Below are 25565 nucleotides of genomic sequence, written 5' to 3'. Positions count from 1 at the left end.
ATTTTTGCTTTTGTTTCCCTTGCCTCCAGAGACGTGTTGAGTAAGAAGTTGCGGCCAAGATCAAAGAGGTTTTTGCCTGCTTTCTCCTTGAGGATTTTGATGGCTTCCTGTCTTACATTTAGGTCTTTCATCCATTTTGAGTTTCTTTTTGTGTACAGTTAAGAAAGTGGTCCAGGTTCATTCTTCTGCATATCGCTGTCCAGTTTTCCCATCACCACTTGCTGAAGAGACTGTCTTTATTCCATTGGATATTCCTTCCTGCTTTGTCAAAGATTAGTTGGCCATAGGTTTGTGGGTCCATTTCTGGGTTCTCTATTCTGTTCCATTGATCTGAGTGTCTGTTCTTATGCCAGTACCATACTGTCTTGATGATTACAGCTTGAAGTCCTGGATTGTGATGCCTCCTGCTTTGGGTTTATTTTTCAAGATTGCTCTGGCTATTCAGAGTCTTATCTGGTTCCATACAAATTTTAGGATTATTTGTTGTAGCTTTGTGAAGAATTCTGGTGTTATTTTGATAGGGTAATTATTTTTAACACCAGGTGGGTAGATTTATTTCAAATATTTGTTGAATGAATGAGTGAATTAATGTTGAAAATCTTTAAGTTTTTATCTCATCTTAATCTGTTTTATCTACCTAGAAAAAAATCTATATATAGAAACCTTGCTACCTCTCAGATTTAGTGTGCTCAGAGTCATTCCTTTCTTTGTCCTTATGAAAACAACCTGCACTTCTCAGCTTTCCCATTTTTGGTTAAATGCGTCCCCCAAGTTTCCTAAGTTCAAAAATTAGTTTATGAAGAAGAATAAAAGATAGCATTCTTTCATATCATTGCCATCGTTCTATTTTCTTTCATATCATTTCCATCATTCTATTATTCTGCCTTGTCATAGCAGCCCTGAGTCTTCAGTTTTTCCTTTCCAGATCAATCTCAGTATACCAAATTGTTCTAAAATACTGCCTTAGCCATGTCAACCCCTTATTCACTTGCCTTATGTAAACCCTTGACAGAGTAGACCCCTTATCTGTTTTTCGGAATGGTCTTTAAGGTACTACACAATCTGTCCCCTTGTTTTCTCTCTCTCCTCACCTCTGAGTCTCCTAGAGCAACAGTAAAAATCAATAGCAATGACAATAATCATAGCCAGCACTTATTTAATATGTGCCAGGTGCTGTTTAAGCACTATTTAAGTGCTTGGTTGTCTAAGTTTGTACAGCTTGCATATGACAGAGTCAGAATTTGAAGCCTGGGAATCTCATTCCAAGAGTTTATAACTTTAACTCCTCTGCTGCTCTTCCTTCCAGTGACATTCTTCTTTGTTTAGCAATGTCAACTCTGTGTTTTATTTTGTTTTGTTTTTAACAGGCTTTGCTAGATCCTGACTTCTGTTATTTTTCTTTTCTTTCATATGAGAAATTTACCCCAACTCTTTTCTACTGTTAGCTCAAATCTTCTCTCTTTATTAAAGTGTCATACAGTCCCATAAAATCTGCCATAGGTGTTTCAGCCTACACCTTTTTCCCCTCTATGTTTCCACAAACTCTGTTACAATATTTTAGCACTTTTTTATTTGGCCCACAAGATTTTACAATCATGGTGTCTGAGTCTTGATGCTTTCTCAGTTTGCTTCCTCTTCCCAGACATTTGTAAAATGTTAAGTGAGATTAATTGTTCTGTTTCTCCTCCTGAATCATTGGAAATCCCATGCTTCTCTGTGTAATCAGATAAAAGTATATTCACATCTCAGCTCTGCCTAAATGTGATCTTAGGGCAGTTTCATTTACCTATTTTTCCTCATTTCCAAAATACTATGTAGAGTTGTGTTAGGTATTAGAGATAGTATATATAAAGCACTAGCATATAGAGGTTTCCTTTATTCATTATAGCTTTTGCTCTGCAGCTTGTTATGTGTATTCCATCAACAGTTTCCCCCAACTTCTCATGCCTTTGTGTCCCATAAAAGATCTCGACTTACAATCTTGACAGCTCAATCAATTCTTCTTACAAGGCTTATTTTATTAGTGTCAGGATTACGAATTTGTCCAGTCTGGAAATAAGAGGGACTATTGTGTCATTTCCAGGGTTCCTCTTATTTATTTATTTTGAGAGTGGGGTTGGGGGGCAGAGAGGGAGGGAGAGAGAGAATCCCTGGCAGGTTCCACGCTGTCAGTGCAGAGCCTGACATGCAGCTCACTCTCATGAGCTGTGAGACCATAACCTGAACTGAAATCAAAAGATGGACACTTAACCAACCGAGCCACCCAGGTGCCCCTCCAGGGTTCCTTTTTTAGAACCTGTCTTATTGAAGGCTCTTCCATTGGCAGTCTGCTGTCTTCTGACATACTGGCTACTTATAATAACAAGTCAGCAGTCCATATTTCTTCAAAACTCTTGGGTAGGTGCCACCTGGCCATCATAATTTAGTTGCAGCTAGTTTGTTGATTGGATGTAAAATATTTACAGTATTCACCACAATTTCAGCTTAATAGCTCTGATCAATCAGTCTTCTTAAAAAGGCAGATTGGCAATACAATTCAGAAGGCTTTTGACTGAAATTCTCAGTTTTGATGTCTCTTGGAATTTAGGTTTGTTCACCGTGCATGCTTTTTATTCATGAATCTTTGAGTTCTTTGCCTCCATCTGACACCATGTGTTTGAGGTTGCATTTTATGAATGTGAAACTTTGCACATGTTTACTAAATGATTTAGGTTTTATTTTTGCCTTGTGTTCTTAAAAATACCAGCTGCTGCTTAGTTAAAAATGTAATTTAATTTGACTGACACATGAGTTTTGAGGTTCATAAACATGGATGTATTTTACTTGTTTGTATTCATAAGTCTGTTGGTTCCATATGTAATATGTTTCTTGATTTAATTTTAATACTTTATTTTAGAGATAAATAAAAACAATAACAAAAGCCTTGGGGAAACATGTTTCTATTTTTTGGAATTCACACTTGTACGTTCAAAATTCCTCTGTATTTTAGTGGTTTTCTAAGTTTTCTGTTTCAGGAATTTTATTATTTTGTTGGCAGAGAACAGCTTTTGATATTGATATAATACTGTATTTATGGAAACAATTGCATTTTGAATGTGTGAAAGAAACATTTCTCCTCATTTGCTCCATGCAATTTTAAGAACCTAATGACTAGATTTAGTTATACATGTAGCAGATTGTTGTAAATCCAATAATTTATTTTGGTGGTTCTTAACAATTTGGGGGTCAGAAAACCTTTTGTAAAATTGATGATTGCTTTGTCCCTTCTTACCACAAAAGTTCACACAGAGAACTGCGGGAAATTTAAGGACCCCATGAAGGGTTTTTTTCAAAATGGGATAGTACATGTATATGTAAATATAATGTAAGGCACTATATAAGATCTTTAAGAAAAATGTAAAAAAATTTATATAAATACTCTAAGTGGGGAGGAATTATGTGGGTGCTTGAAAAAAAACATGCAGAATTGGGCATTGAACAGGCAGGCTTCATGGAGATCACGGAATTTTAAGGCCTGATTCAGAAGACAAAACCTTATTCCTCGCAGAGATAATAGTGTGAGCAGATAGAGAGGCAAGAAAGTACTTGACCTGTTTGGATATCTGTGAGTATTGAGATCTCTTTGAGGATAGTGGTTTCTGATTCACCTTTTGAGTTCTGCATTGTGTCGCACAGTACCTTAATGTAGTTTTATTATGTGAACTCAAATACTTACTGAGTTGAACTTTTTTTACTTTTTTTTTTTAACAGAGAAGCTTTATTTTTTTTTTTAATGTTTATTTATTTATTGAGGAGGGAGGGGCAGAGAGAGAGGGAGGGAGGGAGGGAGGGAGGGAGGGAGGGAGAGAGAGAGAGAGAGAGAGAGAGAGAGAGAGAGAGAATCCCAAGGAGGCTCCACGCTGCCAGTGCAGAACCCGATGCAGGGCTCAAACCCATGCATGAACAGGGAGATCATAACCTGAACCGAAGTCAGATGCTCAACCGACTGAGCCACCCAGGCGCCCCCTTTTTTACTCTTTATTATGGCTCCTGAGACCTCTTTTCTGCATGTCCTATCATGTTGTATCTTTGCTCACAAATATATATTTTGCAGAGAAACAAGCTAATACATGTAATTTCAATGACTGTGTGCATTAGTTGGCTTTAAAAAGAAAGCCAAACTTGTTTATTTATTAGAAAAGAACAGCTTTTGATATGAATTTTATATTTCTTAAATTGTATCTCTGGGAACAGTTGTTCTTGGATGTGTGCAAGAAACATTTCTCCTCAGTTACTTGGTTAGCTTTTGGGGAACAGTTAAAATGGTCATTAAAGCATCAAATAAACTAATAGTAACCCCAGCCAACTCTACTTTTGTTTAAGCGAAATCTACATGAAGTCTTGCCTGCTATGGTAATATAATGAATGAATAATAGATTAATATATAAGTAGCAAATAAGAAATAAGATTTAGAAACTAATAATCTTTCTTAAGAGTATTTTTCTTTCCCCTTGAAACAGCGGCAGTATCTATGGGGAAGAAGCTTTAAAGCTAGCATTTTCTCAATTTTAGCTGGGTAACAAAATCTGCTTAAAAATGGACACATAAACAAAAAAAACACCTTTCTTATTATTGACATTTTCTTGCAGGACTACAGAACATTCCTTGTAACAGTTTTGTTGGCTGGTTAATTTTCTTGCTGTATTCCTAATGTTAGAGCAGTACTACCTGTGTTGGTGAACTATTTATGCTATTTTAATTAGTTTCTTAAACTGTCTCTGCTTGGGGTACTAAGATGGCTCAGACTCTCGAGTTAGGTCAGGTCATGATCTCTTGGTTCTTGGGATTGAACCCCTGCTTTAGGCTCTGTGCTGACAGCATGGTGTCTGCTTCGGATTCTGTCTCTGCCTCTCTGCTCTTCGTCTGCTCACGAGTGCGCATTCTCCCTCCCTCCCTCCCTCTCTCTCTCTCAAAATAAATAAATAAGCTTAAAAAAAAGAGCTCTGCCTAATTTCCTCTCTTGTGTTTGTAATGTTATAATGTGGGCTATTAATTAGAGCGTATATTTTATACATTTACTCATTCAAGTAATGTTTAGTGAGTGCCTATTCTGTGAGGCTATTTTGTAGGTGCTATAGAGGCTGTAAAGATGAATAAAATATTGGTTCCTCAAGGCAATCTTATCTTCTGAAGATTGGTTGGATTTTTTTTTTTCAGTGGTAGAATAAAATTATTCTGATTAATCCACATGAGGAAAAATAATTTGTCCAAGTTTATCCCACTAGTAAGCATCAGAGGTCAATTTCAATGCTCAGGGGCTGATGACTCTTGAGCCTGAGCATAGCAAGTCTCTACGTATTAGCACTAGACATGTTTATTGCTTTGGATCTTTCTAGTATTTGAGCTTGTATCTCTGTTTTTTATTTGTTTCTCATTCATTTAGTGCCATTAACGAAGTCAAGAAGATGTCTAAAGTCATTGATAATCAATTGTAAAACATGTTCTATTTCAAGAACATATTTGAGATCCATTCTTACATATATATACATAATCTAGTCCTAGACACATGGTACAGACTTGCTAATTTATGTTGAAGTTGAGTGACTGTATGACAATGCACTCTCTTCCTCATATCATGATTGTTTTTCTGACCTGCAGGTTTTAAATGCACAGAGAGCAGGATACAAAGCAGCCATAGTTCACAATGTTGACTCTGATGACCTCATTAGCATGGGATCCAACGACAGTAAGTACAGGTATCACTTTTCTTCTCTCCTGTTTGACAGATCTTTTGAAACTAAAACTTAAGATTTTTTTCTTCACATTTTCTGTTTAAAAAGCAAATTTCTTTTCTATCAGAAAGGTAACTCTCATCTTAACCCTGTTGGGACAATTTTATTCATATTGAAGTGAACTTGACTTGTTCTTTTCCAAATAGTTGTTTCCTTTTCTTTTACCTTTGTGTTTCATTGTAGAAGATGTGTTGATATTTTGGCAAAAACCAAAGGAAAACCAAAGCTTTAAATAGAGATAAACATGCTGAGTTAAGGCTTCCATAGAAGGATTTTTGTGATTTATTTAGAGATTCACAATATTAAGTGGATATACTAAGTAGCTGCTACATTCTTATAAAATTTCAAAGCTACGTACTTGAGCTTTCTTACACCAGTTGGTTATTAGTTTCTTAATATACAGGGACATGCCTGTAGCTTTTTATTCAAAATAGGAATGTTTTCCCTTATTCTCGACTAAATATTATCTTGTAGGGAAAATGAGCCAATTTTAACCAAATAACTGGCTTTAATCTGAGATTTTTAAGCTGTATGCTTTCACTTAATTTGGTGAGAGTGATAAAGTTATCTTTTGTTATGTTCATGACATGACTTTTGGACTCCACCTAAGGAAGGTGCCTGGTAGGCTGGAAAACCAACCATTTGATGAGAGAATTGGAGCTCTCAGTCCCATCTCTCTGATCTCTGGGGAGAGGCAAGGGACTGGAGGTTGAATAGATCTCCAGTGGCCAATGGTTTAATCAGTCATGTCTGTGTAATGAAGCCTCCATAAAACCCAAAACGACAGGGTTCAGAGAGCATCTAGGTTGGTAAACATGTGGAGATCTGGGGAGAGTTCCATGCCTGGAAGAGTGTACCCTTCTCACAAACCTTGCCCTATGCATTTCTTCCATGTGGCTCTTCCTGAATTACATTCTTTCATAATAAACTGCTATCTAGTAAGTAGATAATTTCTCTGGGCTCCATGTGGCACTCTAACAAATTCATTAGACCCAAGGAGGGGGTTGTCACTGGAACCTCTAATCGGTAGATCAAAAGCACAGATGATAATCTGGACTTACAACTGGTGTCTGAATGGGTGGGGGCTTTTTGTGAGACTAAATCTTTAACCTGTGGAATCAGATGCTATCTCCAGGTAGATAATGTCAAAATTGAGTTGAGTTGTTTGATGGTGTGGGGAAGAGCCCCCACATACACATTGGAAATTGGGTTCAAAACCCAAAACACACTGCCAACATTCATGATTAAGTATTTTATTTTTGTTTTTCTTCTAGCACATAACCATAATACCTCTGGCTACTAAGTGCCATTGAGTCTCATATGCAAGAAAGAGCTTGGAGCAAAGAGCAGACATAAAGCTATGGACTGATATCCTACGTTGGAATATCTTTAAGACTTTAAATAATTAGATCCTTAATAGGAAGTATTTTGGAGTCCTTGACTAAAAAATATTTTTATAGCTTAAGATAGTATTTGTTGTTATTGTTTGAGTAGAACCCTCTTCCTTCTTACCCCTGGTAATCTGAGGCAAAAGCTACAATTTCTAGAAAGTAAAACTTGGTGGGGCATGTGGGTAGCTCAGTCAGTTGAGCGTCCAACTTCGGCTCAGGTTAGGATCTCATGGTTTGTGAGTTTGAGCCTTGCGTTGGGCTCTGTGCTGATAGCTCAGAGCCTGGAGCCTACTTTGGATTCTGTGTCTACCTCTCTCCCTGTGCCTCCACTACTAATGCTCTGTCAATCTCTGTCTCAAAAATAAGTAAACATTAGGAAAAAAAGTAAAACTTGGTATATATTTTGGTATTTCCATATATATTTAAGATTATTATTTAATATCCTAGCTGATTAAATCATTATAATGTATGAAGAACTCTTAAGAGGTTCTAGCATTTCACAAAACATTTGATAGTCACTGCTTGAGAATTAAAGGAATTGATGAAGGTATTTTACTTACCAAATAAACTGTTGGCACTGCAGATTTGACACAACTTTCTTCTCCTTAAACAAAACAAAACAAAACAAAACAAAACAAAACAAAACAAAAAACAAAAAACAAAAACCAGGTCAGTAGCTTTTGTTACCTGTATATTTTGCTAGCAAAATGTAAAGCATAAATACTCCAGAAATAGGTATGAATTTAAATTCACATCATGAAGCTTCCATTTGTATTAGCTGTATAGCTTTGAGCAAGGGACTTACTCTTTGTGTGTTTTGCTAAAGTCCTGAGCCTAGTGTTTATGGGTCCTGAAGACCTGCTTAAGGTCTTGTTTGGGTTAAACAGATTAATATTTGTAAACTATTTAGTCTTTTTACAGGTTTTCTTTTTTTTTTTATTAATTTTTTTTTAAATATTTATTTATTTTTGAGAAAGAGACATTGTGAGACAGGGAGGGGCAGAGAAAGAGAGAGAGGGAGACACAGAATCCAAAACAGGCTCCAGGCTCTGAGCCGTCAGCACAGAGGCCGTCGCGGGGCTCCAACTCAGGAACTGTGAGATCATGACCTGAGCCGAAGTTGGATGCTTAACTGATAACACCTGTTTTTCCCTTTGTACTGCCGTAAACTTTTTTGTGGTAATCATGCCAGTTCCTAAGGAAAAATGTGCTAAATGTTAAAAGTAGCACATAACCAGGTAATCCTGCTGTTGCCATGGAAATGTTCCACCTGAGCTATTATATATCAAAGATTGGTCAGAATTTTGGTTCTTGACTTTATTGCTTGAATTTATTTTGCTCCATCCTTGGGAATGTGTGTTTTGGGCATTTCATATATCCAAAAACAAATGTTGTAAAAAAGACCTTTACCACTTTCATCTTTGCTATTACTTAGTAGAGGAAAGGAAGGCACGGATTCATTAAAAGGGACATGTATCAGGGTGCCTGGGTGGCTCAGTTGGTTAAGCATCCAGCTTGGGCTCAGGTCACGATCTTGTGGTTCATGGGTTTGAGCCCCACATCGGGTTCTGTGCTGACTGACAGTTCAGAGCCTGGAGCCTGCTTCGGATTCCGTGTCTCCCTCTCTCTTTCTGCCCTTCCCCAACTTGTGCTCTGTCTCTCAAAAATAAATAAATGTTACCAAAAAAAAGAGGATATGTATCTGTCCCCCCTTTTAAAGGCTTAGTCTGTAGCCACAAAGAATATTGCACATGTTCTCCTAAGAGCAGACATTCTAGTATCTAAAAACGAAAGGAAGTTTTAAAAGCCCCTTGATACAGACATTTCACACAAAGAATTTGTTTTTATTTCAGCTAGAACATAGGATGGGTTCGCTCAGTGGAGCCAATACATTTGTCACTGTTAGGAGGAGGCAGAATGTGATGGGGAAAACACCCAATCACAGAAGCGGGATTTATTCTTCTAGGTTAGTTGATACGTGAACTAGCCTGTGCCTTTGGGAAAGTTAACTTAACCTTTTAAGCCCTTTACTTTCCTCTGTAAAAGTGTGAATAATTTTAATTCTTATTTGACCTGACAAGGTAGTGAAGATCATATAAAAGCAGGCGTATGAGAAAACCCATGCCATGGCAGAGTTGCAAGAGCCTAGGTTAGGAGGTAGAGCCCCAAGTTTGAGTCTTGGCTAGGCAAATTCCTAATTATTTTACCAGGGCAAGTTATCAATATGTCCGAGTTTGTTTCTTCTCCTCTTTTCCTTGCTGTCTTCCTTCAACAAGTCGTTTTTGACAGTGTACTCCTCAGGTATTGTTTTAGGCACTGTGACTACAGCAGGGAATAATTCAGTTGAAGGCTCTGCTCTCATATCTTTCATTGATGTAGCAGAATGCAGCATTTAACAGTGTGGCTTCTGGGTACTGCCTGCCAGGGTTTGAATTGCAGCTGGACTGCCTTCTAGCTATGCAATCTAGCGTATGTTACTTTACATCTCTGTCCCTCACTTCTTTGATCTGTAAAATGGGAATGATAACAGTACTTCACTCATTGGGTTGTTGTTGAAGATTGAATGAATTCAGATGTATAAACCATCTAGAAGACTCCTGCTTTTTAGCATCATGTAGTGGTTACTTAGCTATTACCTAATAATTATATTATTGTATATTCATTATAAATTATATAATAGCAGCAAAATAATAATCCTTTAATGGTTATTCAGCTGTTATCATTACTGCTGTTATTACATTCTAGGGTGGGAGAGAGGAAATGAACACAAAATCAAAGAGATATGCTGCATGTCAAGTAGTGATAAGTGCTTTAAAGAAAATCCTGTCAGGCTGAAGGGATGTAGCACGACAAGGACTAGAGGAGAGTGGCCGTTTTCGATAGGGTGGTCAGAGAAGGCTTCTATGAGACTTTGACATTTGAATTAGGTCTACCGTGAGAGGCTGAGCCATGCAGATTTCTGGAGCAGTGTTCCAAGGAAAGGGAACAGCAAGAAAATGCAAAGCTTCAAAGATAAAGCATCTTTGGTGTTTTCAAGATGTGGCAGAAAGCCACCTTGGCTGGAGTAGAGTGAACAAGGCAGAGAGAGTGGCAGAGGATGAGGTTAGAGAGGGGGTATTTATAGAACTTCGGAATTTGTTCTGTGTACCTTTTAAATAGAGGTTTGAAGTGATCTTTTACTTTAAAAGGAATTTAAAAAATTATTTACGTGTGTATGTGTGTTTACTTGTATTAGAGAGAGAGTCAGGGGAGAGAGACAGAGACAGAGACAGTGTGTGAGCAGGGGAGGGGCACAGAAAGACACAGACAGAATCTGAAGCAGACTCCAGACTGAGTTGTCAGCACAGAGCCTGATGCAGGCTCACCAGCTACCAGCCCTGAGATCATGAGGTAGGCCTAAGTCGGACACTGAGCCATTCAGCCCCTGATCTTTTATTTTAAAAGGATCACTTTGGGTCTCTTTGGAGAACAGATTGAAGGTGAAAGGTGGGCAGGAGTGCCTAGGAAGAGACCAGTCAGAATGTTGCCAGAGGTGATGGTGATCTGGAGTATTAGAAGTGACTGATAAGAGGTGATAGAATTATGGATATATTTTGAAGTTGATAGGATTTGATAGAAGGAATAAGGAAAGGGAGGAGTCAAGAATGATTCCAAAATGCTCAGCCTGAGAAACTAGGTGAATACCAAATGTTGTTTACCCAGATGAAAAGGACTAGGTAGGAGTAGAGCTGATTGAAAGGAAAGAGACTTTGAGAGTTCTGTTTGAGAAACATTGTTTGAAACACCTATTAGCTAATCAAGTGGAGATATTGAACAGGCAATTGGATATATGAATCTGGAGAGGTTGGGGCTGGCCATTTAAATTATCATTTGTCTATGATACCATGATAATACTATCTGCAATGTATACTTCAGGATTGTTTTGTGGATTAGAATTAAAATTTAGTGTTTTAAAAAATTTTTTTTTCAACGTTTATTTATTTTTGCGACAGAGAGAGACAGAGCATGAATGGGGGAGGGGCAGAGAGAGAGGGAGACACAGAATCGGAAACAGGCTCCAGGCTCTGAGCCATCAGCCCAGAGCCCGACGCGGGGCTCGAACTCACGGACCGCGAGATCGTGACCTGGCTGAAGTCGGACGCTTAACCGACTGCGCCACCCAGGCGCCACCAAAATTTAGTGTTTTTAAAAGTATTTTGTGAACTAGAACATGTTTGGTTTTGTTTTCTGTAGATAAATAATGTTGCAAAGTCTCCAAGATGGCTATTCATATTTGCATACATTTCTCCTCTTCTTCTGACTAAAAGGAGGAACTTTTTACATCTCTTTAGATATGATAACTCAAAGAAGTTATATCACTTCTAATAATTATTGACATGACAGGATATCTGAGGTGTATCATTGAGTGAAAAAAAGCTTATACTTTTTTCCATTATTATATGATCCCATTGATACAAAAAAATAAAACTTTTATTGATCCCACTGATATAAAAATAGTGATTAAATATTCCTTTATCAACTATTTAGGTTCCTACCCTCCTGGGGCTTATATGGGTATGTGTATGTGAAAGAGAGAGAGAGAGAGAGAGAGAGAGAGAGAGACACGGAGAGAATGGGAATGTGTGGAGTGAATGACTATATTTGCATAAAACAATAACCTAGGAGTGAAAAATGTACTTTTTGAAACTTATAGAACTGTTTATTACTTCAAATAGAACCTTTGTCTTCAGGTGGGAAGGATTATAGTTGGTTTTGGTTTTCTTCTGGTGTCCTCCCCCCCTTCTGAAAATAAATAACAAATGTGTGTGTGTGTTTTTTAAAGGAAATGTAGAACAAAGTTATTGTGAAAATGTAATGGAAACAAATGGACTTTCTCTAAAGCCATATTTGTTAAATTAATTCACAGCTAAAAATAAGACTTCTTTTTCTATTGTAACTTTAAGAGGATCTTCCTGAGTAATGGGTAATTTTTCAAACTTCTCTTCCGTTGGCATTTGATTTTGGTTTTGCAATATAGGTATGAGTCCAGTTTGTAAGACACCAAACAAAACAAAGCTTTCCAATGAACTCCAGGCTTAGGAGGAAGTAGAAATTTACCCAGCTTTCCTATTTTATGCCCTTTCTCAACTCCTGTCAGCCCTTCACTCTGGAAAGTCATAGATGTGTGGTGTCATTTTTGAGACTTTTGTAAAGTAGTCTTTTCTTACATTTTTTGGCCTATACCTCTCCTGGGAATGGGTATGTAAAAAAAGCTTTTTTACTTTTTCATTTAGGAATTAAGTTATTTGTGGAAAGAAAACTTAAAATATTTTCTTCCATTTCTAAGAGTTAATTGTGTCTAAAGAGGAATAAATTGAAAGGAAATATTAAAAATGATTATCCCAATCATCATGGGACTATTGAGGTAGTAGGTAATGTATGTATGCAGAATGTTAGCTTTTGTTATTGCAAATGTAACAGTATTTCTCAACCACTGAGATTGATGATGGTGTAAATCTGCAATCAGGAAAATCAACCAATTTGAGTTTATTGTAATTGTTTCCAGTTATGTTTGCTGCTATTATGAAGAAAGTAAAGTTGATTGTACACTGAGTATGGGCTTTTAAGAATAATTTTATTATTATTTTATACAGTTGATGTGCTAAAGAAAATTGACATTCCATCTGTCTTTATTGGGGAATCATCAGCTAATTCCCTGAAAGATGAATTCACATATGAAAAAGGGTAAGTAATGGATATGAAAAATAATCATGTAGCTTAAAATTCTCCTTTATATTAGGGTAGAACTATGTTAGTTATAACCAAGGTTGTGTTTTAAAATGAACTCTATTGTGCTAAATTAAGTTCTCTCTTAAGTCATAATGATTATAAGACTTTATTATAATAATTTCTCTGTGCATTATTACATATTGAAAATATGCTCACTCTAAAGAGCCTAAGGTACTCATGTTGCTAAAAAGATAAAACTTTCCCTTTTATCATTTAATCAAACCATTGGTATTTAGAAACAATGTGATTTATATTTATCATTAGACATTTGTATTTTATTAAAAAGAGATTTGCTATTTTATAAACACAGTCCAAAACAGTGTGTTATTGACTTGGTTTTTATAAAGGCATAAAGTTTGTTTTCAAGTTTAAAAGGTTTCATTTGGAATAAAACCTTCTGTATGGAATTTCTACCACAAATCACATTATGAGGGTAACACAACCTTTTTTTTTTCCTTCCCAAATTCTTTTTTAATTTAATTTTTTATTTTTTTAAATTTACATCCAAATTAGTTAGCATACAGTGCAACAATGATTTCAGGAGTAGATCCTTAGTGCCCCTTACCCATTTAGCCCATCCCCCCTCCCACAACCCTTCCAGTAACCCTCAGTTTGTTCTCCATATTTATGAGTCTCTTCTGTTTTGTCCCTCTCCTTGTTTTTATATTACTTTTGCTTCCCTTATGTTCATCTGTTTTGTCTCTTAAAGTCCTCATATGAGTGAAGTCATATGATTTTTGTCTTTCTCGGACTGACTAATTTCACTTTGCATAATACCCTCCAGTTCCATCCACGTAATTGCAAAAGGCAAGATTTCATTCTTTTTGATTGCTGAGAAATATTCCATTGTATATATATACCACATCTTCTTTCTCCATTCATCTGTCGATGGACATTGGGCTCTTTCCATGCTTTGGCTATTGTGGATAGTGCTGGTGTAAACACTGGGGTGCACGTATCCCTTCGAAACCACACCCCTGTATCCCTTGGATAAATGCCTAGTAGTGCAATTGCTGGGTTGTAGGGTGGTTCTATTTTTAATTTTTTGAGGAACCTCCATACTGTTTCCCAGAGTGGCTGCATCAGCTTGCATTTCCAGTAACACAACCTTTTGAAACTAAGGTACAGGTATTTCATCTAATATAGAAAACATTGCAGTTAGCACTTCAGAGCTGCTTCTGTGGAACATATAATGGGCAGGAACAGGTTTTTGACGAAGAACAATAATAACAATATTAATAATAAAAGCAGTAATGTTTATTGAGTACTTAGCAAGTGCCAGCACTCATGAAAGCAAGACTTTTACATTTGTTATCCATTTAATCTTTACAGCAACCCTCTAGAGGTTGTTATTATCTCTTATTCTCTACATTTTCCAAAAGAGAAAACTGGCAAAATAAAATCCAATCCTGATTATTTAGGTGGGAAAATCCACCAACATTTGAGTTAGAAAATACATAAAAAGAAGAGGGAAAGTTTTTCCTATTGCTGTTTTTGGCATTTTCCCCATGCAGTTTTGATATTTAAAATATTGTTCACATATTATAGTCTCAGAACATCTATTTTAAGGTCAAGAGCATAATTTTGGATGTTGTATTAAAAATAGTTATACAAGGCGTGCCTGGATGGCTTGGTCTGTTAAGCGTCCGACTTTGTTTCAGGTCATGACCTCATGGTTCATGAGTTCAAGTCCTGCAGTTCAAGTGCTACACTGTCAGTGCAGAGCCTGTTTGGGATTCTCTCTTTCTCCCTCTTTCTTTGCCCTTCCCCCACTCACTCTCTCCCAAAATAAGTAACTTTTAAAAAAAAAGTTACGCAAGATGCTATTTTGTCAGCTGTGTTTGTTAAGTTAGTAGAGGGGAGAACTAATACTTTTACCTCAATATTGTTCCCTCATTTAGAAAAATTCCGTATACTTTAATATGTACTATAAAGTCTTTTTTAGTTTTAATTATAAAATCATGACTTTTTAAATTAAAAAGTAATATATACATGCTAGTAAAGCATAGAAAAATTCAGAAATATAAAGCATCAAAATGAAAGTCCGATGATGCTATTCTCTAACAACAGCAGCTACTGTTTAAAAAGTGTTAAACTTTTCCCGTATTTGAATACTCACATTGTTACATGATGATGTGCTTATAAAATAGAACGTACAATACATAGTATTTTTTTTTTAATTTTTTAATTTTTTTTTTTTTGGGGGGGGGGAGAGACAGAGACAGAATGCGAGTGGGTTGGGGCAGAGCGAGAGGGAGGCACAGAATCTGAAGCAGGCTCCAGGCTCCGAGCTGTCAGCACAGAGCCCGACGTGGGGCTCGAACCCACAAGCTGTGAGATCATGACCTGAGCTAAAGTCGGACGCTCAACCGACTGAGCCACCCAGGTGCCCCTACATAGTATTTTATAGCATGCTTTATTTACATAATATTTCAACCCTTCCATGGTATCATAAGTCCACAGAATCCCTTAACTTAACTTGTGGGACAGATGTCTTGTGGGGGATTTTTAGAAGTTAAGAAATAGAGTTTGAGGCAGCCTCCCATAATCAAACAAATTATATACATACATCTACAATGAATGCATGAGTATTTTATCAGCTCAGCTCATGTTGACTGTCAGATGAATTGCCAACATGATTTTTTTTTAAGTATTTATTTATCTTGAGAGAGAAAGAACATGAGCAAGGGAGGGGCAGAGAGAGTTGGACACTTAACTAACTGGGCCACTCAGACACCCCCAGGCAACATGATTTTTTAAAACTTTTTAGGTTTCAGAGTTGTGCAGAAGGGACTGTAAACAAGTACGTACACATCTCCCTTATCTATCTGTGAGCTGGCCTGTCAGTCTGCCTGCTCGCCTACCTGCCTACCCACCCACCCATTAATTTATTCTACTTTAAGAGAATTATTATTGAAGCATAGTTGACATACTGTTGTATGTTGTGTAACATACATAATGTTATAATAGTTTCAGGGGTACAACATAGTGATTCAATAATTCTGTTCATTGCTCACTGCTCAGCACGATAAGTGTAGTCGCCATTTGTGACTGTCCAGTGCTATTACAGTATTATTGACCATATTCCCTGTGCTGTACTTTATCTCTATGACTTGTTTTATAACTAGGAGTTTGTCGTCTTAATCCCCTTTGCCTCTTTCACCCATCCCCCTCCGTACCTCCCCTCTGGCAACCACCAGTTTCTGTATTTAAGAATCTGTGTTTTTGCTTGTTTTGTTTTTTAGATTCCACATATAAGTGAAACATTTTGGTATTTGTCTTTCTTTGTCTGACTTCACTTAGCATAATACCCTCTAGGTCCATCCATACTGTTTTCTACAGTCATTGTACCAATTTACATTCCCACCAGCAGTGCATGGGAGTTCCCCTTTCTCCATATCCTTGCCAACACTTGTTATTTATTCTGTTTTTTTTTTTTTTTTTCAACGTTTATTTATTTTTGGGACAGAGAGAGACAGAGCATGAACGGGGGAGGGGCAGAGAGAGAGGGAGACACAGAATCGGAAACAGGCTCCAGGCTCTGAGCCATCAGCCCAGAGCCTGACGCGGGGCTCGAACTCCCGGACCGCGAGATCGTGACCTGGCTGAAGTCGGACGCTTAACCGACTGCGCCACCCAGGCGCCCCATTTATTCTGTTTTTTATTATGAAAACTTCCAAGAGTATTTAAAAGTGGAGAGATGAGTATAATGAATCTGATTGTTCAGTTTCAAAGTTGTCAACCTGTGGTCAATTTTTTTTGACTATCCACCCTCCAACCCCACCCCTTCAATCTTTCTTCTCCACACCGTGATTCTTTTGAAGCAAGTTCCAGACATCTCGTCATCTCAACTGTAAACATCTCAGAATATATCACTAGAAGATATTTTTACATATAAAAATATCAGGGCACCTGAGTGGCTCACTCAGTTGAGCATTCAGCTGTTGATTTTAGCTCAGATCATGATCCCAGGGTTGTGGGATTGAGTCCCTGCGTCTGGCTCTGTGCTGGGCATAGAGCCTGATTAAGATATTCTCTCTCTCTCTCTCTCTCTCTCTCTCTCTCCCTCTCTCTCTCCCCCCTTCTGTTCCTCTCCCCCACTCACATGCTGTCCCCCCACCTCTCAAGAAAGAAAGAAATAAAAATATATTATCATTATTCTATTGTTTTTTTGAAAAAAGGTAAACATTAATATCAACACATGTTTTAGTCTTCAGATTTTCCCAACTGTCAGATTTTCTTCTTCTTCTTCTTTTTTTTAAAGTATTTGTTTGAGAGAGAATCCAAATAATGTCCATATATTGCAGTGGTTCTTATGTCTTAAGTTTCTTTTAATTTATTGGCTAAAATACTTGTATGAAGAGAGCGTGCACCTTCATACAAGTTATTTGATTACATACAAGTTATTTGATTAATTCATATCAATTATTTGATTACCCTGATACACAGTCTGTTTAAGAAAGCTGTAGGATAAAGGTGCCTGGCTGGCTCACTCGGTTAAGCATCTTGACTCTTGATTTTTGCTCAGGTTGTGATCTCACAGTTTGTGGGATCCAGCCCCGCTGACAGTGCAGAGCCTGCTTGGGATTCTCTCTCTCCCTCTCTCTGTGCCCCTCCCCTGCATCCATGCATGCTCTGTCTCTCAAAATAAATAAACATTTAAAAATAAAATTTTTTTAAAAAAAGAGAAAGAAATCTAGGATAAACAGTTCTTTGCCTTCATTTACTATTTTTCAAATGATTTGGTTCACTATCATCTTCCAAAGATGATTTTATATATATCTTCAAAGTATCATAATGAACTCATGAGTTAAAACTCATTTAGTATGCTTCAGTGCATTGCAGTTATGATCTTTATTGACATTCATTCACATTTTCCCATTTCAAACTTCTTGAAGTTTAATCCTAATTTCTTTGGATGTAAATCTGGGGCTTTGGATTGCTTCTTGTTTTCTGCACAACAATTGTTCCAGGCCCATCTCGTTCTTTTCCTTCCCCTGACTTGGAACCAGTCATTTTTTCAAGAAGCTCTGGTTCCTTTTAATTGAATACGGTATTTAGAGACTGAGGGGTGATCATTGCTCCTTGGTTTGTCATTATTTCTAGGGCTTTTTAGTGGACACAGCTAAGAAATATATATGCTTTTTGCTTTTTATTTTTTGGTTTTGGCTTTTGTTTTACAGGGTACGGCTTTCAGGTAGAATAATATGTTTTTAAAGATACAATAAATCATGAGCACATATTGTTGTTTCCAACTTAAGTTCAGGACCGTACGTTTTTACTGTATTTTGCTGATCTTACATCTATATTTTATTTTTCTGTGCTCAGAGATACCAAATAATTATTTTCTTTTTTAATTGCACAATACACACACACAGACTCAGAACAATACCAACACTATTGCCTTTGTTTAAGTTCTTTAAGTTCTATCATAATAAGGATCTAAAATCAAATTACCATGTTTTAAAATCTGTGAAATAATTCTGTGTGCTGATGATAGCAACTGGAAACACAGGTCTATTTGATTCATGTTGCTTTGAGATTTTAGGGACTGCTTTTTACTCCCATTGTGATTTTTATAATTACGTATAAACTTAAAGTCAAAATCAACAAAACACAATGTGTATTCAGAGAAGGTCAGCTTCTAAAGTGTCATCCACCCTGTCCATCTTGTTCCCATCCTTACCTTTGAAAGTAACAATTTTATTTATTTATTTTTAAAATGTTATTTATTTATTTTGAGAGAGAATATGAGCATGGGAGGGGCAGAGAGAGAGAGAGAATGAAGGAATGAATGAATATCCCAAGCAGGCTCCACGCTCCAGGTTGTACCAGCCATATATGATGTCTCTTTCCCCACAGCCTCACCAACAAAGAATGTTGTCAGATTTTTCCATTTTTACCAGTTAGGTAAAAAATGGTTCCCTGTTGTAGATTTAATATGTATTTTCTTTCCATGAGCAAACTGAGCATGTTTTCTTAGGCATAAGGCCTGTTGGCATGTCATTTTCTATGAACTGTTTAGCTCATTTTTCCTAGTAGCTTGTTGGCAATTTTCTTTTCTGTTTTTAGAAGCTCTTTATTTATCAGGTATGTTAACCATTTGTTTGTGATATATTACAAGTGTTTTTTAATACTTTGAAATTTTAATTTCATTTATGATGCTATTTTTTAAATGCAATCAGATATATTAATCTTTTCCAATGGGCTGCTGGTCTTAGGAAAATGTCCCCTGCTTCTGGGTCATAGAAGAATTGACCCACATTTATACTTTATGATTCCTCTTTTAACATTAAATCTCTGGCTTATTTGTAATTTATCCTATATAAACCTTGAGGAATGGAACCAGTTATATCTTTTGTCAAATAACCAGTTACTCCAGCACTACTCCTGAAAATGTGTGTCCCCTCACCCCATTTGAAATGTTGCTGTATTTCCATACATAACTGAATTTTCTATTCTTTATCTTTGGCCCACCAGTACCACTCTGTTTTTTGCTATAGGGTTTATAATAATTGGTATCTGAAAGGCTAGCCCTTCCCCACTCCCACCCCCCTCTTTCAGTTTTTTTATAGGAATTCTTGCTTATTTGTTCTTTCAAACAAAAATCTGTATGGCTTTACTGAGTCATATTTTATACACTATAAAATTTGCCAATTTTAAAGTACACAATTCAGTGATTTTAGTGTATTACACTTGTGCAGCCATCATCACATTTAAATTTCCCAGAGGGATTGGGAAGTTAGAGTATTATTGTTATAAAGTTTAGGCCTAGACACCTGGTTTGAAATTAGCCTGGGAATTCATGCAAAGGAGAATAAGACATGATTTCCTGGGTTGCTTAGGACTCTGCTTTGATGATCAAATCTTAGCTGCAGAGCTCATAGAGTGTACTATATTTAGGGGTGGATGTAGAGGCAGTGTAAAAATACTTATTAACGCTGTTTAAGTATCTCCTTCAAATACAAATTCATCTGGGATTAGGACATGAGGGATGAGTCTGCAGACTCAGCTGTGAGAGCCTAGACAGAAGAAATAGAAATAGAGCTAGAGGACTGATTGTTGTAGTTCCCTGCCCTGTACCATCACTGTTACCACCCTCCACCATCAGCAATTTGGTTAAGAAAAAGCAGTGTCTTGGGGCACCTGGATGGCTCAGTCAGTTAAGCATCCAACTTCAGCTCAGGTCGTGATCTCACTTTTCGTGGGTTCAAGCCCTGCATCGGGCCCTGTGCTGACAGCTCAGAGCCTGGAGCCTGCTTCAGAATCTGTGTCTACCCCTCTCTCCGCCCTTCCCTTATTCGCACTCTGTCTCTTTCTCAAAAATAAATAAAACATTTTTAAAAAATTAAAAAAAAAAAGAAAAAGCAGCATCTTGAACATTCATTTAGCATCTTGCTTTAAGATGCTTAAAACCTTCTATCATTTGTAGACCCTTTAAAAATCCTAGTACATCTTGACAGTAAACTAAAATGGTTTGAGGTATAGCAGGCAAGCATTAATGGGGCATATAGAAGAACACTAGATTTAGAACCCAGGTCTGTGAATCCTAACACGGTGCTTACTAGAAAATTCTGGGATTGATTCCATTTGTATGGTTACACATATATAGGAAGTTTTCAATAAAGTCTATGAGATAAGAAGTTGTTAACGTAACAGGAGAAGAAAAAACAATGTACAAGATGTAAAGTTTGCTATTGCTGAGATATTTAGATCCTATAATGGGTTGAATTTAGATATGCAGCATGAATGGGTATGAATTTAGGTATGGCTTCTAATCCCTCACAGTGTTAATTTATAGCAAGTTGGTAGGGGCAGGGTAGGGAGATTGCAGATCAACATCTTAGGGCACCCCTGTGACTGCATCTCAGCCTTAGCTCACACAGTTTCAGAAGGTTTGTGGGAGCATAGAGGCGTTATTTGCAGAGCTGGCTCCATGCTGGAAGAGATGGTACCAAATATAGCGGCCCAGGTCTGCTGCTTTGCTGTTTTCATACTGATAGATCATTTTAGTATTTTATGTAAAGCTACAAAAATGCATGTGAATCTTTTGTCATCCCCGATTCTGCTGGAAAGTAGTTGAAATAAAAAGCTATTTTTATTCTAGTATTCCTAGCAATCTGTAAATATTTTCAGAAGATATTTCAATTATTGGGGGCAAATTTCTTGTGTTATCATTTTTGTTTGTTTTTGTACTTGGTGAAGCTTGAATATAACAATAGCCTTAAAACTTAAAAATTGCTTGGGGGGGGGGGCGCCTGGGTGGCTCAGTCGGTTAAGCGGCCGACTTCGGCTCAGGTCATGATCTTGTGGTCCATGAGTTCAAGCCCCGCGTCGGGCTCTGTGCTGACAGCTCAGAGCCTGGAGCCTATTTAGGATTCTGTGTCTCCCTCTCTCTGACCCTCCCCCGTTCATGCTCTGTCTTTCTCTGTCTCAAAAATAAATAAACGTTAAAAAAAAATTTTTTTTTAAATAAAAATTAAAATAAAAAAAATTGCTTGGGGATAGACATAATTTGATTTCATGTTTTTGTTTTTTTTTCTTAAGTACTATGGTGTCCTGAACATCTGTGAAGGGAGGACTTGACCTGGTTTTATTTCCCTTTTATTGAGATTTTTTGTGTGGCATTGGACCCTTGTGTTATGAAGTGCCAGGCTTCACTGCCTAAAACATCATCCAGCAGCGGATTACCATGTAGTGTTACTGGCACTATACTGGCAGCACAGGAATACAACGGGGAAGTCAGTCCTATTACTGACCGTTATATAGGCCCTTCCCTAGACTGAAGGTATTTTACAATGCAGAATTTTGCAGCCGTGTCAAATTTGCTCACACAACAAAAATACTATTCCTATTCTGATCATAGTTTCATTCTATGAGTCCCTGTCAGTTTATGGAATAGTAATACCACAGTAAGTAATAGCATGGTTAATGACAAAAGGGAGTAAGGCATGTAGCATTCTCCATCCCTCCACCCACAACATACGTATTTTTGTAGCTTTTTCCAGTCAAGCAATGGAGAAGGTGGAGAATAGAGAGGAAGGTACAGCTCCTGTAAATTCCTTTGCCAGTGTTTTATACCACATCTCATAGAGGAACATAGAGTACAGGGGCTGTGTCCATTGTACCTGGTATAAGAAGTTCGTGGAAAGCATATATGAGAGAAGAGGGAGCATATTTTTATTAATAGTGGCTTCAGGGTTTTACCATAGGAGGGACTGCTGAGTAGTAATTTGGTTGGGGTGGAGGTTTTTGTTGACATACCACCCAAGGTACTACCATTGTTTTAATGTGATGTTGCATGTAAAACATGCAAAATTTTGTCCAGGTTACTAAATTCAGTAAATAACATGTTTCCGGGATGAACACAGTAAGTATTGATTGGCTGATTTCCTCTACCCAGTCTAAAAGCTTCTTTAATTATACAGGCAAGTTATTTTGGCAAATATGAAAATAAACTGAAAGATGGAGAAAGTATCTCTTAAATTATTAGAAATCATATTTTAGAAAATGTGTCTAGTGGACTGAATCGTAATGTCTAATTGCCTTTTAAAATGTTTTTCTTTGTTTTTAATTAACATTATAACTTGGCACTCCTTAATATTTCTCAATTATTACTTTTTGTTTTCTTGTAGGGGCCACATTGTCTTAGTTCCAGAATTTAGTCTTCCTCTGGAATACTATCTAATCCCCTTCCTTATCATAGTGGGGATCTGTCTCATCTTAATCGTCATTTTCATGGTAGGTAAATCAATGTTAAGTATATTTTTAAACATAGTAGGGATGATTCTAAAAACATTGTATTGAGTGAGAGGAGCCTTCCATAAACGAGTACCTATCGTGTGAACCCATTTATATGATTGGGTCTGGAAAAGGTGAAGATAATCTGGGGGCAGGGAAAATCAGAGCAGTGATTGCTTCTGGGGGGCTAGAGAAGGGTGAGGGATTTACTGACAAGGGTATGAGGGAACTTTTCAGGGTAAGTCATATTCTGTATCTTGAGAGAGGTTTAGGTTGCATACATATCACTTAAATTTTGTGCATTTCATTGTATATAAATTTTACCTAAGGGGAAAAAAATACTAAACTCTGAGCAATGATTTATATGCTAAAGTATTTTGGGGGACATATACTGATTGTCTGCAACTTACTTTGAAGTACACTGTAAAAAAAAAAAACTAGAAAAAGAGGTGTATTGATGGGTACATAGATGGTTGGATAGATAGGTGATACAAAGTGCAGTTCAAAGTTAGTTATAGAATCTAGGTAATGGATATATGGGTATTATAAAATTCTTTCAACTCTTCTCCATTTTTGAAATTTTTCATATTAAAATGTAAATAAAGAATGGTATGAGGGCTTGAGGGTAAGGGCAATGACACATTACTTCTCCAAAACAGTGGTTACCAAAGTATGCTCCCAGGACTCTTAATGGGTCTGTGAGGTCAAAATTATTTTCATGATAATATTAAGATATTATTTGCCTTTGTCACTCTCATTCCTTCACGGTTTAAGGCGGAAGTTTCTAGAAACTACGTGGTTTGTGATATCAAAACAAATTGAAGGCAGAAGCAGATAAAACCACTGTATTAAGATAGATACTAAAGAGAATTGCAATGACCTAAAATAACCCCAGTAAACTCACTTTTTAATTTTTTTATAAATAATATTTATATTAATGTCCAATGAGTTTATTATTTATGTGGGCATTATAGTTTAACTTAGAGATTAAATGCCATCTTTGAAATGTTCAGTCTTTCTGTGATGCTGTGGTATTTCTCATTTGTTTAGAACTTTTATATCCACCAGTTTAATCATTTTTTTCTGTAAACATTTTGCATGTCTTTTGTTTGACTTTTGAAGTTGCATTTTCTAAATGGTTATTATTAGGATATAAGAATATTATTGATTTTTTTTAAATAAACTTTTAATTTTGGAATGTTAAGATTTACACAAAAATCGCAAAGAAGAATATTCTTGTGCATTCCTCTTCTAGTTTCTCCCATTGTTAACATTTTATGTTACTGTGGTTCATTTGTCACTAAGAAAGTGACCTTGGTACCTTACTAGTAACTAAACTCTAGACTTTGTATAGATTTCAGTATTTTTTCCTTTAATGCTCACTTTCTGTTCCAGGATCCAAAACAGGGCACCACACAGTTAGCATGTCTTCCCAGCCTCCTCTGTTCTGTGACAGTCTCTCAGTTAGTCTCTCCGTGTTTCTAATAACCTTAGTCTTGGGGAGTGTTGGCCAGGTATCCTGTAGAATGTCCCTCATCTGATAGCAGTTTTTCTTATGATTAGACTGGGTTATGGGTTTTTTGAGGAGTGGGGAGTAGGTTTTTAAAAACAGAGGTGAACTGCCAGGGGGTACATGATATCTGCATAACATAACTAATGGTATTAACATTCATCCCTTGATTAAGCCAGATTTCTCCACTGCACAGTTAATATTTTTCTCTTTTTCTATTCTGTTCTTACTTTGGAAGTGAGGCACTGAGTATAACCCATCCTATAGGTGGGGAGGGGCAGGCATTAAGATCTGAAGTGAGGAGTAGGAGAGAGTATCTGCCACATATATTATATTTCTTGGAATTCTTTTGTAAGAAAGATTTGTCTCTTCTTGGCATTTATTTATTTATTCAATCATTTATTTATATTGGTTACATACTCCTGTATATTTATTTTATTCTTTGGGTTAGAATCCAATACCACATTATTTATGTTGTTTAAATTTTGAGCTTTGGCCATGAGGAGCTCTGTCAGACTAGGTCATGTGTCCCTTTGATTTGATCCATCTTTTTGTTTTTCTAAGCACTTCTTTTGTATCTGGTACTATAAGAAGCTTCAGGATCTTCTTACATTTTTTTTTTTGCCCCGGCCCTAGAATTAGATGTTTGTCCAAGGAGCCCTGGTTTCTTTTATTGAAGAGTTGTATTTAGAAACCGAAAGTTGGACACTGGACATTGTTTTTATATATCAATCTTGTATCTACAAACTTGCTGAATTCTATGGTAATTTGAATTTGTTCTTTCTCTTGGGCTTTCAGTATAGAGCAAGGAATAATAGAAAGAACAACATACAAAAAATGTAGGCAGAGTAGCAGTAGATGTAAATACTCTTAAGCTGATAAAGATTATTAACTAAAAACTGAAAAATGAACATCATTAAATGGTTAATTTATTAGAAGATTTCCCTTGAGGGGTTTCTGGGCATCCGACTTCGGCTCAGGTCATGATCTCACAGTTCGTGGGTTCGAGCCCTCTGTCGGGCTCTGTGCTGACGTGTCGGAGTCTGGAGCCTGCTTTGGATTCTGTGTCTCCCTCTCTCTCTCTCAAAGAGTGTCTCTCCCTTCTTGTGCTCTGTCTCTCTCTTTCTCTCTCAAAAATAAACGTTAAAAAAAAGACATCCCTTGAAAGTCAGAAACGACAAAAAAGGAGGCCTGTTGTTGCACCTCTTATTTAACATTATGCCGAATTTTCTGATAAATCAAGAGAAAAAAGCCATATAAGGCTTAGAAATAAAGAAATCAAACTTTTCTTTTTCCTTATTTAATGAGGAATGGGCGCAGAATTATGTCTTTTATCTGTTGTAATGATCATTGGGTTTTTTTCTCTTTTAGTCTGTTTTTATG

At 36.8% G+C, this 25565-nt stretch overlaps 2 protein-coding genes across 9 annotated transcripts in view; one reads left to right on the top strand and one right to left on the bottom strand.

Annotated features, from left to right (window-relative positions):
- The window catches only part of PFN2 (profilin 2), a 98660-nt gene that overhangs the window by 20106 nt on the left and 52989 nt on the right, over nucleotides 1–25565 (bottom strand). For both annotated transcript variants that reach the window (XR_006585411.1, XR_006585412.1), the window contains exon 4: nucleotides 7723–7766. The gene's annotated coding sequence lies outside the window, so the exon portion shown is untranslated. The remainder of the gene's footprint in view (nucleotides 1–7722; nucleotides 7767–25565) is intronic.
- RNF13 (ring finger protein 13) overlaps nucleotides 1–25565 on the top strand; it is a 209229-nt gene that overhangs the window by 139659 nt on the left and 44005 nt on the right. For 5 of the 7 annotated variants that reach the window (XM_045037444.1, XM_006936334.5, XM_019810575.3 and 2 more), the window contains 3 exons: nucleotides 5638–5725; nucleotides 12796–12886; nucleotides 22567–22672. In XM_045037444.1, coding sequence (XP_044893379.1) covers nucleotides 5638–5725; nucleotides 12796–12886; nucleotides 22567–22672 — 285 coding nt within the window. Of the gene's footprint in view, nucleotides 1–5637; nucleotides 5736–12795; nucleotides 12887–22566; nucleotides 22673–25565 lie in introns of all 7 variants that reach the window. The other 2 variants (XM_045037446.1, XM_045037447.1) reach the window with 1 other exon arrangement.

The sequence above is a fragment of the Felis catus genome, chromosome C2, assembly GCF_018350175.1.
Source record: "Felis catus isolate Fca126 chromosome C2, F.catus_Fca126_mat1.0, whole genome shotgun sequence".
NCBI lineage: Eukaryota > Metazoa > Chordata > Mammalia > Carnivora > Felidae > Felis > Felis catus.
Note: the sequence above shows the minus strand (reverse complement) of the source record. Positions and strands in the feature narration are given on the sequence as shown.